Source organism: Buteo buteo, chromosome 12, assembly GCF_964188355.1.
Source record: "Buteo buteo chromosome 12, bButBut1.hap1.1, whole genome shotgun sequence".
Lineage (NCBI taxonomy): Eukaryota > Metazoa > Chordata > Aves > Accipitriformes > Accipitridae > Buteo > Buteo buteo.
In genome coordinates, this window is record NC_134182.1 from 31,764,112 (window position 1) to 31,781,923 (window position 17,812).

At 43.9% G+C, this 17,812-nt stretch overlaps 1 protein-coding gene across 3 annotated transcripts in view; it reads right to left on the minus strand.

Moving 5' to 3' along the window:
* MTR (5-methyltetrahydrofolate-homocysteine methyltransferase) overlaps positions 1-7,408 on the minus strand; it is a 52,581-nt gene extending 45,173 nt beyond the window's left edge. For 2 of the 3 annotated variants that reach the window (XM_075043206.1, XM_075043208.1), the window contains exons 1-2: positions 7,225-7,408; positions 1,183-1,397 (exon numbers count right to left, since the gene is read on the minus strand). In XM_075043206.1, coding sequence (XP_074899307.1) covers positions 1,183-1,397; positions 7,225-7,261 — 252 coding nt within the window. In that variant the 5' untranslated portion in view covers positions 7,262-7,408. The remainder of the gene's footprint in view (positions 1-1,182; positions 1,398-7,224) is intronic. The other variant, XM_075043207.1, reaches the window with a different exon arrangement.
* Positions 7,409-17,812: the final 10,404 nt, after the last annotated feature.

The following is a 17,812-nucleotide window of genomic DNA, read 5'->3' on the forward strand; positions in this document are numbered from 1 at the left end:
TGACCCAAAAGTCGCTGCAGGCATGGGGATCACCACAGACTTGTTCTTTCTTACACTCTTTCTAAAGCACCTACAACTGGCCATTGGAGGCATGATAGCAGGCTACTTGTTTTGACTCAATACATTCATTCTAAAGTTACATCACTATTGCTCTGCTAAACCTGCAAAATTCAACTGTTAAACCAGCTTACTCGATTAAAACCACAAGCTATTACAAATTCCAAGGTTCACAACCAGTACAGCTCAGTTGACCATCTAGGGACTGAACTCAGCCTACAAATATCTCCTCCTTAAATTTTTATAGGTCGAAGACTGGTTCTTTCCAACTCATCATTCTTAAAAAGCAAAGAATGACAGTTAGAATGTAAATATAAAAATACAGATTGCATACCAAGTTTAACAAACATAAGCCAGTTATGATTCTAATCAATGAAATACAGAACTTTTTAATAAATAATTGGAAAAACCTAGAACAGATGCGAGGCTTCAACTGAATATCAACTAGCTGAAATGCTATTCACCGTTCCAATTATTACGGTACAACCTACAAATGTCCGCAACTCAAGAAATACAAGACTTAGAAAATTGTTTTTTAAAGTCTAATTGCAGATAGGAAAATAATGAAATCTGTTTGCAAATTTCTAACGATCAACCCTAGACTGTTTTATTCCCTGAGCCACACATTAATATTCCAGGGAAAAAACAAGAATATGGAAGTACATACACTCATTAGGAAGCCCATATACTCATTAACTATGGAAAGGCCTGCTTCAGGCTGCCACATTTAACAGCTCTCTAATACACAATTATAGAAACACGCATCTAGAATTCAGATATGTCCTACTTAGATGCATTTCAAGTGCTGGTTGAGGAGGAGAAAAGGAAAGAAAAATTAAATAATTCAGAATCTACAATTAATAGAAATGCATCAGGGACATAAGTCAAAAAGGGATTTAAAACCAACACTGCCTGGGTGACATTAGGAACCAAGACACGAATACTGTGCTCACACAACCAGAACAGTCAAATCTGCTCATTCTTCTTCACATGGTTACCTAGCACTCTCTTCCCTATCCCCAGAAGACGCAGGAGAGCCAGCAGCCTGTGGCACAGAAAAGGGGAGCACAGAGGCCAAATTATCCTCCCTTCTCTAGTCAAGAGACAGAAATCAGAACCACTTACCTTGTGTATGTCACAGATTATATTAGGTTGAGTAATACTGAGAAGGTCATTATTGCCTTTCAAAGGCCTGGAATGATCTTTAAATTCATGCCCTCGGAAATCCTCTTCTGACAGCGCATATTGCTGGATCATGGTACCCATGCCTCCATCCAAAACCATTATCCGCTCCTGCAGAACTGATTCAATTTCAACTTCCATGCTTTTCTGGGGATCTGCTTTAAGAAAATAAATTCAATATTCAAGCAGTTTTGAAACTCCCTAGCTATACACTTGTGCAACCTGAGCTCTTCCCATTTAAGAATCAGAATAAAATAACCAATCCTCTACTGAAATCAAACAGTCATTGGTTTACTTCATCTGCAGCTCCAATCACCTGATGTCAGGTAACAGCTGCATCTATCTAAATAGAATTAGACTCAATTGGTCCTTCACCTAAATACAGTCACCTGCACACAGTCAGCTGCAGAAAAAGAGTGTATCAAAAGTTCACAAGGGCATACATCAAACTGTACATACACTAGTGTCCAACACTGAAAAGTGTGATAATATCCACCACAGCAACATTTGAACAGCAACACAGAGCTACCTCTTGGTACCAGACGCCATCCTCCGAGTGGTATGCAAGTGCAATCCAGAAACTAGTAAACTTAATTTAAAAAAATATTCTACTTTAATTGCCTATACCACAACGATAGAGAAAGAGAAATAAACAGAGCAATTCTGTGAAAACAATTCTCAACTGAGTCCCAAATTCACCTCTTTCTAGCATTAGAGTAGTAAATAATGATTTTGCACTTCTGTTAGTGAGCAAACTACAAGATACACAGGAGATGATAGCCAGGTTTTACTTTCTTTTGCACAAACACAGCAAGATCTTCTTCTGCTTCACAACAATGCCAGAAGAAAACAAATCAAGCAAATCACATGCTAATTGTAAGATACTGGACAGGATAAGTCTAACAATAACTGAAACAGAAGACTGTAGAAATTTTAGAGCTATCATTAGGAATGAAGATGCAATATTGTCATGCTTTAAGATTCCAAACAAAGCCCATCCCAAACATTAAACAAAAAGCCAAAACTATAATCTGAGACATTAAAAAAAAAAAAAAAAGAAAAAAGAAAAAGAAAAAAGAAAAAGAAAAACACCACCACCACAAAATCCCCTACTTTTCCTCTTCAGAATGTACGGAGAATCATTTCAGAACAAAGACACACTTACATGCATATAGCAAAATAATTAAACAGCCTCTTTACCAAAAACCCAATTTGTAAGTGGGACCCCCACTTATCTTTCACAACCATGTAGATGAACAACGTGTTATTCTTCATCTCTCTCCACTCACCTTACGCTTACTCCCTTTGAGTAAACACCTATTTTGCATTTTGGTTATACACTATCATCAAAACACTTGTAAAAATGAATGATTTCTGAAGCACAAAAATATCCTTACATCTCATTACAACTTACACTCAGTAGTACTTAAAAATCAGTGGCAACTGCTAACTGATTTGACTTTTTTCCTTCTGCATTCTTGCAATGCAACTTCTGTTTTGACATCAGTACTGTTCAAAAAGAATATGTTAGAGAGAAGATGAGGCCAAGAGTAAAGTATTACAAGGTTACATTTATACCCAGGCTCTGGAAAAACAGCTCTAAATCAGATGTAGTCTCAGCAAGAAGAGAAGCCAAATAAAATTTGCTCTATAACAAGTATGAAGCATTCGAAGGGGGATTAAAATACAAAAAAGCGAGCCACCTTCATTTCAAGTTGAAAGTTTTAACACCCCACAGGCAGGCTCAGCAGGTTCTTATAAAAGAGCTTAAACCTACTCACACTAAACCATCAAATTATTCATGAAAATAAAATCAGACCTTGAGCTAAAGGCCTTCAGAAGCAAGACCCAAAAAATTGTATCTGAAAGCACGTCTGCAGTGCAGACTCCCATGGAGCGTAACTCATGTGCTTTGCAAGAGCTACAACCCAATGAGACATACACATTAGAGCTTGCTTTTGCTTTAATGTAGCCTCCTAAGCAAACTCCTTGATGCTGAGAGCCGCAGCCCAGACAGCTGAGCCAGGCCAGACAGCTGAGCCAGGCCATCAGAGCTCCCCCAGCACCACTCCTCCTTTCTATAGGCTTCTGTCCCTTTTACCTGTGTGCTTCCCAACTATCTTCTTATACACACTGGGAAGCAAACAAAGATTTACAGTTTGGTTTTCAATCCTGCAACTCACATAGTCTGTTTTGCTTTCTCTACAGCTTGCCTCGCTGAACAGATGCCGCTTCAGTGTACAGTTTTCTGCTCATAGAAGCACACATTTCTGCCTCATCTCTGCTCCCAGCTCTGCAAGAGTCTTATTCGGAAGAAGCTTTCAAAATCTGTGCTTCTACAGCAGCATCTTAAAAAGCTGCAGGAAATAGGGTGGGAATCATGAAGGTGGCCATCAGTGCCAGAGGTACACAGCCTCTACGTTTTACAAATGGATGGCACAGCTCCAAGCCCACCAAACACCAATTTACCTGTCCTTCCTATGGATAACACTTGACTCTTCTTCCATCAGGAGCCTGCACTACTTGAAGCTGTGCTCTATCACACTGATGATGCAATTTTCAAGTTGGAAACAAAGTCTGCAGACAGGTCCAAAAAGACCCCATAAATCAGAGAGGATCGATTCATAAAGCCATGCTAGAAAGTGCTGAACTCTGCCCTTGGCAGAAATGCAGGGAGGAGGCTGGGAGTCAGCTCTGCTAAACAAGTACCATCATCTTAATTCAGCATTCAACTCACATAATTCCCCTCTCCAGCACAGACAGGGTGCAAGAGTTTGTTATAGAATAAATGAAAAAATATTTGGAGAAATTCCTAAGCAAGGAAAAAAAATCAGGTCAGCCTTTTTTATTTGGTTGGTTGGATTGTTTGGTTTACAAACCCCGTTCCTACCTCTGCTTAGCCAGAAGTTGATTAAAAATTTGTTTTATAAAGATCACTAGTGAGCTTTGGGAAACAGATTCCCTCTTCCATTCAGAAGTGTCCAGGAGAAAAACTGCCTCGATTGCTGTAACAGAAATAGTAGCAAACCAGCAGTGGTAACAGGACCCAGGACCAATTACTCTGATTTTATACTCTACTGAAACTTAAAATAAAAAGCACACTAACACATATTGTTCTAGGGCTGGAACTAGTTTAGCAGATCATACCAAGACAGAACAAAAGTGACCCAACAACATTGGCTTAGAATTCAATGGGATACGGAACGCAGAATAAAAAAATCCTAATACCCTACTTCACTTCCCCAAGGTAAACACTCTGGCTTGAGATCACATGAACAGGGGAATTACTAGTCTTGAAAGGAGAAATTATATCAGCTACAACAACTTTTACCCCTTGCAGGTGTTTCCAAGTTTGCATAGCACAGAAGGTGTCCCTCTGGTACAGCTGTTCACCCCTACAGTCATTCTACCACTAATAATTACAAACTTTGCCCAACTGTAACCTTCCATTTGGTTTGGCAACCAAACAGCCCAGGGGATAAGGCAAGAAGATGTTCCTTCATCTCCTTATCCCAACCCAACCCACATACAGGCCATATGTGCAGAATTGAGGGGATAAACGCATGTTCTCCACAAGAAACAGGACTTCCAAGCCTGCAATTTGCTTAAAACCATATTTTTCTGATGTCTGCAATGATTCTCAAAAGGTAGTGTTTATTATTTATGCACTTCTATTAAAGATTTATTCTTAGTATAAAATAGTCTGGTATACAAGTACTTGGAAAGGAATAAAGGATTACAAGTTGCTTCCAAAGCTTTTAATAAAGCATCAACCCAGCTATGACAGTATTACAGTATTTTCATCACGTTAATTTGGAAGAACACAAACTGAAGAACTACAAGGAGCTAAGGCACTTACGGTACCCCCTATTTCGTAAGTTGACCAGGTCCTGTCCTAACATGCAACAGGGCCACTCCACATTTGCACATCCTAATTCAGCAAACCAGCATTGCTCCATACCAGCTCCAAGCACAAGTTTCTCCATCATTCAAAGAATTATTGTGCAGCACACAGAAATTACGACAATATTAGCAAAAAAGGATGCTCCTGCTATCAGCCTGCCACAGACAGCTCATGACAACCTTAGCATTACTTCCTGTTTAATTTATTAAGTCTTCTTCAAGTGGATGCCCTCTGGCAACATTAGGAGTTTCATGAACTGTAGCAACAGATGGCAGACAGGTCCTCTACAACAGTGGGCAGCAGCACCCTATTGCTAAGTTATTTGTTACCCTGCCTATCCAAAGGGAGAAGCATTGGATCTGACCACTTCACCTTGGCTACCTACGTGCACCTTGCTGGCATTTTCCGGGTCGGCACCTGTCTTAAGAACCATTCAGGTCTTCTATACCAGCCAGCCAGACACTTGTGTAGCCGATGCATTTACAAAGTTAGCTTGAAAGGCAAACAACAACCACAAAAGTCACTGAAGTCTCAGAATAACAGAGTCGTGCCTGCCATCTCTAGCTGAACACGCAAATCCCGAGCTCAAAAGCTTCCTGTGTCATAACTACAGCTGTCCATCTCCCAGCATTAAACTGTTCACAGCAGATTACTAGATATTCACCGTGGGCAGTAACCACGAGGAAACAAACCAGCCACCAGACCAGCACAGTCTTGCTTTGTGGCAAGCCCTGCCACTGAAAGGCTAGAGAGAAGCGCTTCGCCCAGCTTCCCAACAGCCTGCTCCCAAACGCAAGTCCTTTGCATCACTGCCAGATGTACACACCACCATCTACTGCCTTCTGCCTGATCAGCGGGGCTCCACAAACACCCCCAGCATGCAATTTTTGCTTCCATCTAAGCAGAACTTTTCTCCAACTGCCACCACTTCTCAAGCCACTGCTGAAATACCCTCCCATGTTTGCCATTTCAGCCAAACCCATTTAGTTCTGCAGCAGCAGGACAGCCCCTAGCCACGGCTTAACCCCAAATGGCAGGGGAGAAAGGGCAGGGCAGGTCAAAGTCATCTGTGCTAGAGGGACCTGGAAAAACCTCAGACCACAAAAGCCAATTATGGAGTCGGCGCTGCACACAGCTCTGCAGCGAGGAGGACTGCAGGCCTGTTGAACAAGCCGAGGGATGCAAGCCCGGGCTGAAGTACAGGCTCAGCAGCAGGCATCCCCTCAGACACGCTAAAAAGGAAAGTGCTTGGGATCTCTGCAGGTATCAGCACCACTGAAAGCAGCCGCTGACAGAACAGCCCCTTCTAAAGTACCGACAATGCCAATAAGCAGCTAACGTTATTTCTCCCCTTCCAACGGCTTCTGTTTAAACCCGCGAAATGGCGCTTTTGGCTTAGAGCCCCCGAGCAGCTGGAGCACACCCCGTCCCCACCACCACGCTGCAGCCTCTCCCGCAGTTGCTCCCCGCCCCCCCCGTCCGGCTTAACTGTGTCCGACGGGGGTGTCCCAGCCCCCTCCGGACCCCCTCTAGGTAGAGCGAACCCTTGCTCCACGGGACCGGCTCTGCACCGGAGGGGCTCCCGCAACAAGCGCCCTTCTTCACTACCGCCACCGACACCGCGCTTTCGGGTGGGCGCGACGCCTTTAAACGCGCGCCGAGCCGCCAAACGCGGCTTTTACAAAAGTCAAACGCTGCGGAGTAACTGCCACGCCCCCCGCCAGCACCGCCTCAGGGTGCCACCGCACCGGCCTGGGACCGCGGGCAAACGCCCGAAGCTGAGGGGAGGGCGAGCTCGCCGCCGGCTGCGGCAGGACCGCCGACCCCCCCCTCAGGGGCAGCCGCCGCCGCTGCCGGCAGAGGAGCAGCGGCTCCCCTCACCCCTCCCGCCCGCAGGAGGCAAAGGCCCGCCCCGCTGCCACAGCAGCGGCACGTGGCGGGTGGCGGGCCCGCCGCTGCCTCCTGAGAAGGGAGCCGGGGGGGGGGGGGGCGCCATCTCTCCCGCCCGCCCCCCCCCCCCAACCCGGTGCGCGCGCGCGGACACACCACCCCCGCCCCCCCCCAGCGCTCGCGCCCGTTACCCGGCGGGTCGGCAGCCGCCGGTCCCGTTGGCGCCATGCTGCCGAGACGTCACCGCCGCCGCGCGCCGCGCCGCGGGGCGAGGGGCGAGGGGGGCCGCGCGCGAGCCGTGAGGCGAGCACCAGCGGCGGGGCCGCCGCGTCACCACCCCCCTGAACGCGCGAGCTCCGCCCAGAGCGCGGACAGCGCGCGCGGGCTGCACCCGCGGGGGGGCCGTCGCTGCCGTTGGCCTGAGGGGGAACGGGCGGCGGGAGCGGGAGGGGGGGTCGTGTCGTGTCGTGTTTCCCCCCCCCCCCGCCTGTCACACAGACGCTGCCTCAGGGGAAGGCTGCGGGGTGGGGGAGCTGTCCCTCGGCGGCGGGCAGCGCTCCTTCGGGCCCGTTGTCGGCCTGGCTGGCCGCCACCCGGCAGCCCTCTGCCCCGGTGTCGGCGGGGCCGGGGAGCGGCGGGAGCCGCTGAAGCTGGATCGGCAGCCGCAGTAGCAGGCTGAAAACTCACCCGAGGGGCTGGTGTGCTTTCCCTTTGCAGCCGGAGGACGGCAGCTCTTAAACTTGCGGCTGGATGGGGAAAGCAATTCTGGTCTTCTAACCCCTAACGTTAAGTGCCGATAGCTTTAGATGCCCCTGTAGTTACTGGGGGATGATTTTGCCGCCTCATCTGGGATGGAGGGGCTGGGGAAATAAGTCTTTCAAATGCCAGCGACGCTTGGATTGCAATTAAAGACTTAGTGTTGAGCGGAAAGAGATGTAAATATGCCTTACATGAGCTGGAAATCAGACTTGCCAGTGATGTATGGATGTATGTTACTGGCATGTAAATCTGGAAACAAGTTTATACTAAAGGAATCGAGCAAATTAAGGCACGGTTTGCTTGAGAGTCAAACAAAACAAATAAAACGTGCCTTATTTTGACACAAGAGTTTCACTTATGAGGATACATCCTTTTAACTTCTTATCTGAGGACCTGCATTTTAAAAGAGAGAAGTACCTGCCTGTTGCAGCTGCGGAGCAGCCTCGCAGGCATTGTTTCACTGTGCGTAGCAAATGCTTGCTTGCCAGGAGTCAGAATAGCTCAAGGGAGTAACTGCTGCTTTCATTTAGTGTTAGTAATTCAAATGCCAGTAATAAACATGAACAGCATTATCATTCAAACCAGTTCAGTGTTCAAAAGACGAAAAGAAGAAGGAAGTCCGTAAAATAGATTACTGACCAGCCTTTCCAGTTTTCCTTGGCTGGTTCAATAACTTAAGCAAGCAAAGTGAAGATGCAGAGGCCGCTGGTTCTCTGTTAACAGGAATGAACTGAGTTTGCTTCCCTCCTTCAGGCGCCTGGGCCTCAGCTCTGTGCAGCAATGGTAAAACCTTTTGTCAGCTAAGAGTATGAGTTGCTACATGTACCATACTTAATAATGGCTTCTGCATTTTCCCTGGAAAATTTTTAGGGAACTCAAAATGAGTCAAAAGCCATTAGTGCAAATGATTCCTGGAGGCTAAATGTTTACTCCTGAATTTTCTTTTGAGACACAAAACCAGTTGGTTACAAACCTTTTGAGTCCAATGCAATCTAGGAACTTTTATAATCAACTGTCACTTTGGTCAATGGTGGTGCAAGTACATCTAAAAAATTGAGGTTTATGTTTAAATAATGTATATGTCTAATTCAGCTTCAGAAGAAATACAGGCAGCCTACAAATCAACTAGACAGTAGTCCAGCTTCAGTTGTGGAGGCTACGCTCCAGTTCTGAATGCCAGAAGACATCGATGGAGAGAGGACTTTGCCTCTCGGCAAACCATTGCAGTGGTCAGCTCGAGCTCCCACTGCAAAAATATGTTCCAAAATTCCAGTGTAAGATGCAATGGTCTGAAAACCCATAAACTTTAAAAGCCTAACAACAGAAGTGGAATACACTGAACAGGAGCAAAAGTCAGGTACTCCTAGAGAGTGCTTAATTTTATCCCTTTTACACATAATTTGCATATATCATAAAGATGGGCAATGCTTTGAGAACCGTTCATTAAGAGATTTTAGGGTGTGTATTTCCTTGCTTGGACAACTTCCAAACTTTTTGTCATGCTATATAACACTATGAAAATTTTCTATGGCAGCAATTCAGGTCAAAAAGCTCACTGTCTCCACAGTTGCTTTGTGGCAACAGATCTTTGTACCACAGCTCAGCACGTCCTTGCGTGTGCTGATGCAGTTGTTTGTGTAACTGCTGCAAAGTAGGTCAGCGGGAAAAAAAAAAAAGCTGAAAATTTGAAGGTGCTTTTGAAAAGTATCATTTCACAGATCCCATTTGCTCTGCAATTTCACAACCAGTTTGAGCCTGTTTGACTGTGCAGTGCTGTGAAAAGTCAGTCCCAAATTCCACCCTGCGCCATCCTCCTATTTCTGTGCCTTTCTTTATGCAGGTGCTAGCCCTTAAACACAAGTCTTCCTTAAGGGTCAATTTTCAGCGGGAACAGGTTTCTGATCCAATTCATCTGCAGCTGAATGGTCTCCAGAGCTGATGTAGGAGCAGCAGCAGAAAGAGCGAGCAGCAGCCCCCCAGCCTCAGACTGTGTTTAATCTGCTTGAAAAACTGGCGTTGTACAGACAACTGAGTGAGCACAACCGAGGCAAGATACACTCCAGAGGGTGAAGGAAAGAGGAATGATGATTAAAGGTAGCGATTATCAAACCTGATCATCCAACAAAGGAGTATCAACACAGAACTACAGCTTTAATATGTTTTGCAATGTTAAAGGATCTCAGGTGCCTTTTCTTGGTTTAGTTTCAATCATGACAGTACTGTGCAGTGCTAAGAGTCCCGGCACGTGTCCCTATCCTGAGACTGCCACATACCTGCAGTTACCAAGATTTTTGAACTATTTCTTTGAGAAGCTCTAATACATGGTGAATTTGCAGGAAACCTATAAGGATTTGCAGTGAGCATGCCCTTAAGCTTGAAAAGTGCTTTTTCTTTGTGTTACAGAGTGTTCTTATTTTACTAAATTAGGCTGTCAAAATACTGTTCTTTTTCATACATTTAGAGTAACACCAGGAGCAGCTTAGAGTTGCTGGAGCAATGGAGTAAAGGAAGGGAGAACACAAAGGTACCATCATTCCCATGCCTGAGAAACCTAACCCTAACACTCTTGGGAATTAGTCCTATTTAAACATCAGTTGCAGACATCTATCATCATGGTGAGAATCCTGGTTTCTGAAGGTGGTTATAAGTGGTGCTTCAGTGAAGCTAACATCTTCCTAATTGCGACAGAATTAAACTATAAATTCAAATTAATATCCTTAGCAAAAAAAAAAAAAAATCTTTAAGTCAGATCAAGTTCTGGTATTTCAAGTATATTTGAAGGTATTTTCAAACGACCGCTTTCCCCAGCTCTTCCCACACACAGCTAAACTCTCACAGATCTTTTAAAACCAGGTAGTGTTTGAAGCAAACAAAGCCAACTTCATATTTTGATTTTTTTTCCAGCGCCAAGGATCTGGTTCACCAGTTCACTCTCTACTTGCACACCCATGTATTCAAATGGCATACTCATCTTATGCGTGTGTAAGATCAAACACAGGGGTTTAGCAACTCTTTTAGCTTTTGGTTATGTGTTTTAGACACCTCCATAATATTAATTACAAAAATATGCCTTTCATTCCCATATTATCTGCCTTTATTCCTGAGGATGCGGTTCCCAATGGGCTATTTACATAAGTAATCCTTATTTAAACGAGAACAGTGGGATTATTCATGTTACTAAAGAACAGTCATATTTCAGAGGATTGTATCCGAGTGAAGCATTCACAGCACCGTGCAGAAATCTGAAAGAGAAAACAGATTAATCTGATCTCAGAGCACAGCTCTTGGCACTGATCTGTAAGGTTACTTACCACTTGTGCTATTTTGCTGCAGCTGGATTCTTGCCCTATTTCAGGTGACTAAGTTACACTCCTTGTTTTTTATTTTCAGAATTTCCCCTGTGCTTAAGAATTACAATTTCTATTTAATAACTAATTTTCTAGCCCCACAACTTAGAGGGTGATTTTTTGTGATCCAAATACAGATTATTTGTATATTAAGTCAAATTATGATGTTAACATTTCTATTCCAGGATCAAAATATTACCAGAAACCAGAAGAAAGCTGATTGTTTCAAGACCAATTCTAAGCACACTCCAAATGCCAAAATAGCCTATTAAACATTCGCAGCTTAGAGGAATATCAACAAATTTATTCTACTTACCACAGAACAGATTTTAGACTTCACTCCTTAAAAAAAAAAACCGAAGTCTCCATCACAGTGAAAACAAACACACTAAAGTGAACTGAATATAACCTTTTGCATCTCTTTAGAGACTCCGTGTTGATCAAAAAGTGTATAAATGCCTAGAAGGGCTGAAACACAAGCATGAAGAGGACGGGGAATTCAATAGGGGGTGTAGTCTTACAGCTTATCCATACAGCTGCGCAAGGCAAACTGTGTCAACTGCTTTCAATTTATTTCAGGCTTCATATGATTATGAAATTTTGCAGCGTTTTTAAAATCTTCAGTATGCACCTTTGAGGCATCCACGTCAAATCCATAGCAGAGAGAGGAAGAACCACTGCAGGCTTGCCAGCTGCCCTGTGACAGCATGGGAGCTGAGGAAAAAGGGCCACGTCACATGCAGCTAAATGCATTCACCGAAGAAAACCTGCTTGACGTTGAGCTCAGAGAAAACATTTTGCTGTGGATGTGTGTGAGATTCTCAGCTTCTTTCTCCCTGTTAGCACGGCTGAGTGAAGTCTGAGCTGCACTGCCTCTGCCCAGGGCAGGACAACATCTGCCCTGGATCAGTCCAGACTGGTTATGGAAAGAGGTTTCTGAAAGTACCTCCTGTTCTCTTAGGTGCTGGCAGAGCTTCTTGCCCGTGTTGCCAGACATCCACAAGCTGAGGGACTACAGCAAGCCATTTATGAAGCTCTCCATTCAACACACAGTGCCTCAAAAATCAGTCGAGGCTGCAGGGCTCACCCTGTGAAGGAGAACTGGAAGGTCTTGGTGACAGAGTAGGTGTGAGGGTGATAGCAAGGCAGGCAGCAGCAGTAACCTCCCAGGCAAGGAGGCAGTCCTGCACTACCCAAAACAAGAAGAGCAGGTCCAGCAACGCTACCAGGTTCAGCCTACAGTCCAGTGATCACTAGACAATCCATAGCCATGAGACAGGGCCAAGGTCAATCCAGAAAGTCTCGTAGACTAGGCAAGACATAGTATACATGTAACATAGCTCAAGCTAGGAGTGAGGATGAGGGCCTGAGTTAAATGCATCTCCGTGGCTAATGGGTGGGAGGTGCAGGGGTGGAGGTCTGATATGTAGCTGTTGAGGGCAACTGGAGCCTGCTGCTGTTCTTTGGGCCTTACCAGTAGATAGACTAGCTCGGAGATACAGCCACAAGCAGTCGAGGGGAACTATCAGAGCTCAAGCCCTAGGCATACTTTTGCTGCGTGTGCAGTTTAAATGGGGTCACACTCCAGCTGGCAAGCACATCAGTTTGTGTTCAACACAGCTTGAGATCTATGAAAATGTGTCTAATAAGGAGGACTGTAGAAAGGTTTGGCCAACTCGTAAAGGTGGACAACATGAGAAGTGCAGACAAAACCAAGTAATGCAGCCATCTGCACCCTGGTAGTGCAGACGTAGCACAACGGGGCAGAGAAAAGGTACATGTGCAGGTCATATGATGTGTGAGTGGCATTGGAGAGTTTCCAGCAGTGCTCCTGGCTGTCAGTCGTGACTCTGTTCCAGGCAGTGAACAGCCTCTATTAATATAGCTTTCTTTAGCAGCGAACAGCGAACCTTTTAAGATTTTTTGCAAAGGCAGAAGGAACCCATCTGTGTAAAATACCTGGAAAGACTAGTGCCCTACTTGGCTTTCCCTGACTTACACATACAAACAATCCTGTATGTTATCAACTCTCTGTTAGAAAAGCATGTTTTATAGGTAATTCACTTTCCTTTAAGGGACTTTGAAACTGCACAGTTCATTCCATTTGTTTTAAAGTCTAACCCACCAAGTTTCAACCCTTTGTGAAAGCTGCATGTGATCACAGACATAGCAGTGACATTTCCTCTACCTTTTTCTTCAGAGTGGTTTGAGCAATGCTATCCCCTCTCTTGTGTTCAATTTATTCTACATAGAAGAGCAGAAACAGGGAGGGGAACAGGAAGCTGATGAGGTCAGGAGCAAGGAGTCAGGAGGCAAGGATTTGAGTCCCAGACATGAGCTAGAAAACAAGTTTAAGGAACCAGTTCCAGAAATATGAATGCTTCTAGAGAACTGCGTTTGCTGGAAATATTAACTGTGAATAAAGAAAATTGTTTTCAAAACAAAATATTAAATGAAAGAAATATGCAAGTGGTATAACGATATAAACCTAGCAGACAGAAAAGAACCTTATCATAGAATCACAGAATGGTTTGGGTTGGAAGGGACCATAAAGACCATTTAGTTCCAACCCCCCTGCCATGGGCAGGGACACCTTCCACTAGAGCAGGTTGCTCAAAGCCCCATCCAACCTGGCCTTGAACACTTCCAGGGATGGGGCATCCACAGCCTCTCTGGGCAACCTGTGCCAGTGTCTCACCACCCTCACAGTGAACAATGCTGAAAGTCTTGTGTATCTTAAGATATGAAGAAATACTCACAGGTGGTGTTGGTTTTAAATCTTGCCCAAGCTTCAGAAATTAAATTGTGAGGAAGAAGAAGCCTCTTGTATCTGCAAGCAGTAGTGACAGCATGAACAAGATACACTGACAGGGAACACTGCTCTAGGGCAGAGCCCTTCTTTAGTTATCAGTAATAGAAATTCACATTAAAACAAACATGCCCAGAGTGTATTTTGTCACCCTAAAGGCCAAATATTTCCACCCTGTGGTTACTTACACCAGTCAGGTCTTATTTGGCTTCTTTTCAACATGGAAGTGAAAAGTTTCTTCTGGAGCCTATGGTCTACAATAATTCCCTTTGATTATTTTTTATTTTTTCCTGACATCTCTTTTTGTCTTGTTAAACTAAAAGACTTACTTTTGGGCCTTAACACTTGTAAAGCCTAAAACATGTTAAGCAATCTAAGATCTGCTGACAAGTCCTCAGAAGTCCCTATATTAGCATTGCTACATCCCATCAGCCTTTTCCATGTACATTTCCCAACTGTTCCTTAGATCAGGAGCAGTCTTTATACACTGTACAGCCTCTCACATAATAGAGTCTCTGTCAATGACTTGAGCTTGTAAGCAGTGTTAGAGGGCTGCAAGAGAAAGCAGATCCAAATCTCCCTGTATATTGTGGCACGTGAAAATACTCTATCACCCTCCCCTTTTCTTCGCTCCTGTTTTCACTTCTACATGCATGCAGGGCAGGTACATTGGGAACTGGCAAAGCCACAAGGAGGGTATGAAGAGGGTGTGAACTGGGGGGCAGGTTAATCAGGCAAAACTCTCCTTTTCTCTTTTTACTGTGTAGATCTAAACTCACTGCAAGCACCTGGATTTTGATGCCAGAAAGTGCTGGTGGAATAATCTGTGGTTTATATCTTCATTTTCCATGTGGTACACAAATCTCTTTCCATATACAGCTGGTGGCTGGAGAGGCGTACTATCATTCCTGTCCATTGAAGGGTCTAGTAAGTACTCCAGGAGCAGCAGGTAAAGCTAAATATATTAAATAAAAAAAAGGGAATAATACTTTATTGCCTTAGTACACATCAAGAACAACTGCATTCTGATCAAGTAGAAATAAAGTGTTTCTCTTCAAAATCCGATTCAAGGGAGCCTTGAGATCATTAAACTAGATTTGAGTTAACGTCCCCAGTCAGAAACATTTAAGCTCTAAACGACAGCTGTTAGAAATGGGAAAAGGGCAGCTGCAGAAAGAGGCTGGTGACTGGGTTAGAAGGGAAAGCAATCCAAGAAGAGACAGTAACGCTCACAGGAAGGGAGATGCCTCCTCAGAAAAGGCAAATGAATGGCCACTGTTAAAGGCAAAGCAGGGTAACGCTTCAGTTAAATGCCACCATCATAAATAAAGGGTAATGACTCCGAGCTAGGTGTTGCCATAAGGAGCTATTCCAAAAGGACATTAGCAGAATTCTTATTCCACTGTAGCTATTCCAGTTGTCCTCTGCAAATACAGCCAACTGGGCCATCTGGGTTCTTGGTCTGGCTTGAAGAAACAATGAGTCTTACAAAAAATCTGCCCAAGCTCCCAGAAGAGGGAGAGTAGCAGGGCAGTCAGCTGGGCTCAGTCAAAAATGAATGTTTTCAGTTTTTCATGCTGAAATAAAATGAAAAAGGCGGTTATTCATTTTTGATGGAAGGAAGGGGTTTGTACACACATAATCAAAGTATTTAATTTAGAGTGCCATTGGGGCCAGTCTTCTTAAGTTCAGGTGGCTGATAGAAATGTATTGATTGTTAAGGAGAAGAATGAAAAGTGGTAAAAAATGTGTTACCTTTCTTTTTTATAAAGTTTACTTTTTTTTTTGCCACAAGCATAACTTCAGCTTCTTACAAGTGAATATGCAACTATATTCAATTGAAAAATGGGAAAGAATGAAATATAATACGACTAAAGAGTGTAATGCTACTTGTACATTTTTATTTACACACCAAAATATTAACATTTCAGCCCCTTCTTCCACAAGTCAATTCAGATAGTGACACGGTTATTATTTCTGAGTGGCAGTAGTGTTTGCTGGACAGTAGACTTTCTTGCCAGCGTGCTGTGACAAACCAGGCTTTGTCACCTTCTGTTAGCAAATAACAAAGCTAAAAGTTAGGACTGTCAGGGAGTGTTGTCCCTAGACGATGCACAAATAACAGCAAGACTGTTATTCAGCATGCTGCACAATATTAAATCCTGTGTCTTTGGTTTCATCACAATGTCAGTAGATAGGACATCAGGGATGTAGTGTCCGACAGCATTGTGTCTGCCATACATATTCATCGTGCTCACCCAGGCAGCCACCAAACCTTACTGGGTGTCAGATTTTCATGTAAATAATCAGGTTTGCTAAAGAGTTTGTTAAAACTGTGACTGGGGTTTGGGTTTTGGCTTTTTTTTAATCTCACGGGAGGTAGGATTTCCTCTCTCTTGGATTGCCTGCATTTTGCAAGCATCCTTCAGAAACCTGGCATTGTGTTCATTTGAGGAAAATAGGATTATAAATTCTGGCAGGTTAAGTGTAAACAGATAATAAGGGAAACCAAAGACTTTGACGAACAGTTTGCAAAAGATAAAAGAACAAACAGTAAACCTTTTTTTCAAGCATATCCAATAGCCTGCCAGAGAATTTATAGAACAGTAGGTCCTACTGAGAGGAATACAAAAAGAGCTCTCAGAAAAGATAGTACTTTAGCAGGAAAAAGACTAGATTTTTGGCATTGGTTCCACAAGTTCCTGACCCACAAATTACTAGCGACTCGGAGAGTCTTCTGGGCACACATGGCAACACACTGCCTCGCTTTTACACTTTTCTGTTGTGCCTGCTATTGGTAACTGTCAGAGCCAGGATACAAGTCTGAACAAGATGTTTAATATAGCCATTCTATGCTTTTCTATGGTTGTGGGTTTTTTAATTACATTAATTTGGTGTGCCTATATTGACAGTTCAGTGCAAATCAAGGCAAGGCTTGCTGGCAACTTGTGCAAACATTTCTTTTCCTTCAGTCTTATCAGCAGACCAGCTGAAACCTGAAACAGAGCCCTCTGTGTTTGTGGTCTGCCATTAGAGCTCTTCTCTACCTGAGCTTCTGACACAAGTAGTAGCCATTACGCAGCTGGATGGCTCCAGCTCAGGAGAGCATGTATGATAACTGCTCCTCCTGAGGACAGCGCTTGAGGGCATTTTCCACTTAAAGCATCAACAGGTATCTTGAAGGGAAGAAAGTTTCCATGAATTGGGGCCAAATAGAACAGCCAGGTTTTGAAACAGAAGAGCCAGGAGCAAGTAGGTGAGGGATGGATGGGTGTTAAAATAGCCTCAGGACATTTATCCCTTCAGGACATTCATCCAATATATTTGATTTCCAAGTAATTAAAGCAATATGCTGATAATCAAATTTGTGCAAAGCAGTATTACAAATGCTAATGACGTTCCCCCAAACCTAGCAAATTGGCAGAGGATTTTCTTTTGAAGCTTAGAATATGAAAACCTAGTCAAGCTCACATACAGAAAAGACTGAGCTTGTCATTTAATGTAGCTCTCTTACTTTATGAGGGAAATGAGTGGTATTCCCAGTACTGGCTCAAGGTTTGTTGTCTACACATGAATGTTCTTTTGTTGTCAATAGTAAAGGACTTCCAGTGAAAGTGCGTGGCTGGGTTCCTAATTCCACAGTTACACAATCACTTTAAGGTAATGTAAATACAGGCTGCTGCTGCTGGAGGGGATAATCTACTGTTCTTAGCACCCTGGATAAGTATTCGAGCCAGCACAGTAACCAGACCAGGGAACTGTTCTATTTATAAATAAATGGGATCATGGAAAAAGTGGAGATAGACTTGTCCTTTGTGGTAGCAGCCCACACCTTGGCTTAAAATTAGAAAGGAATCACACATT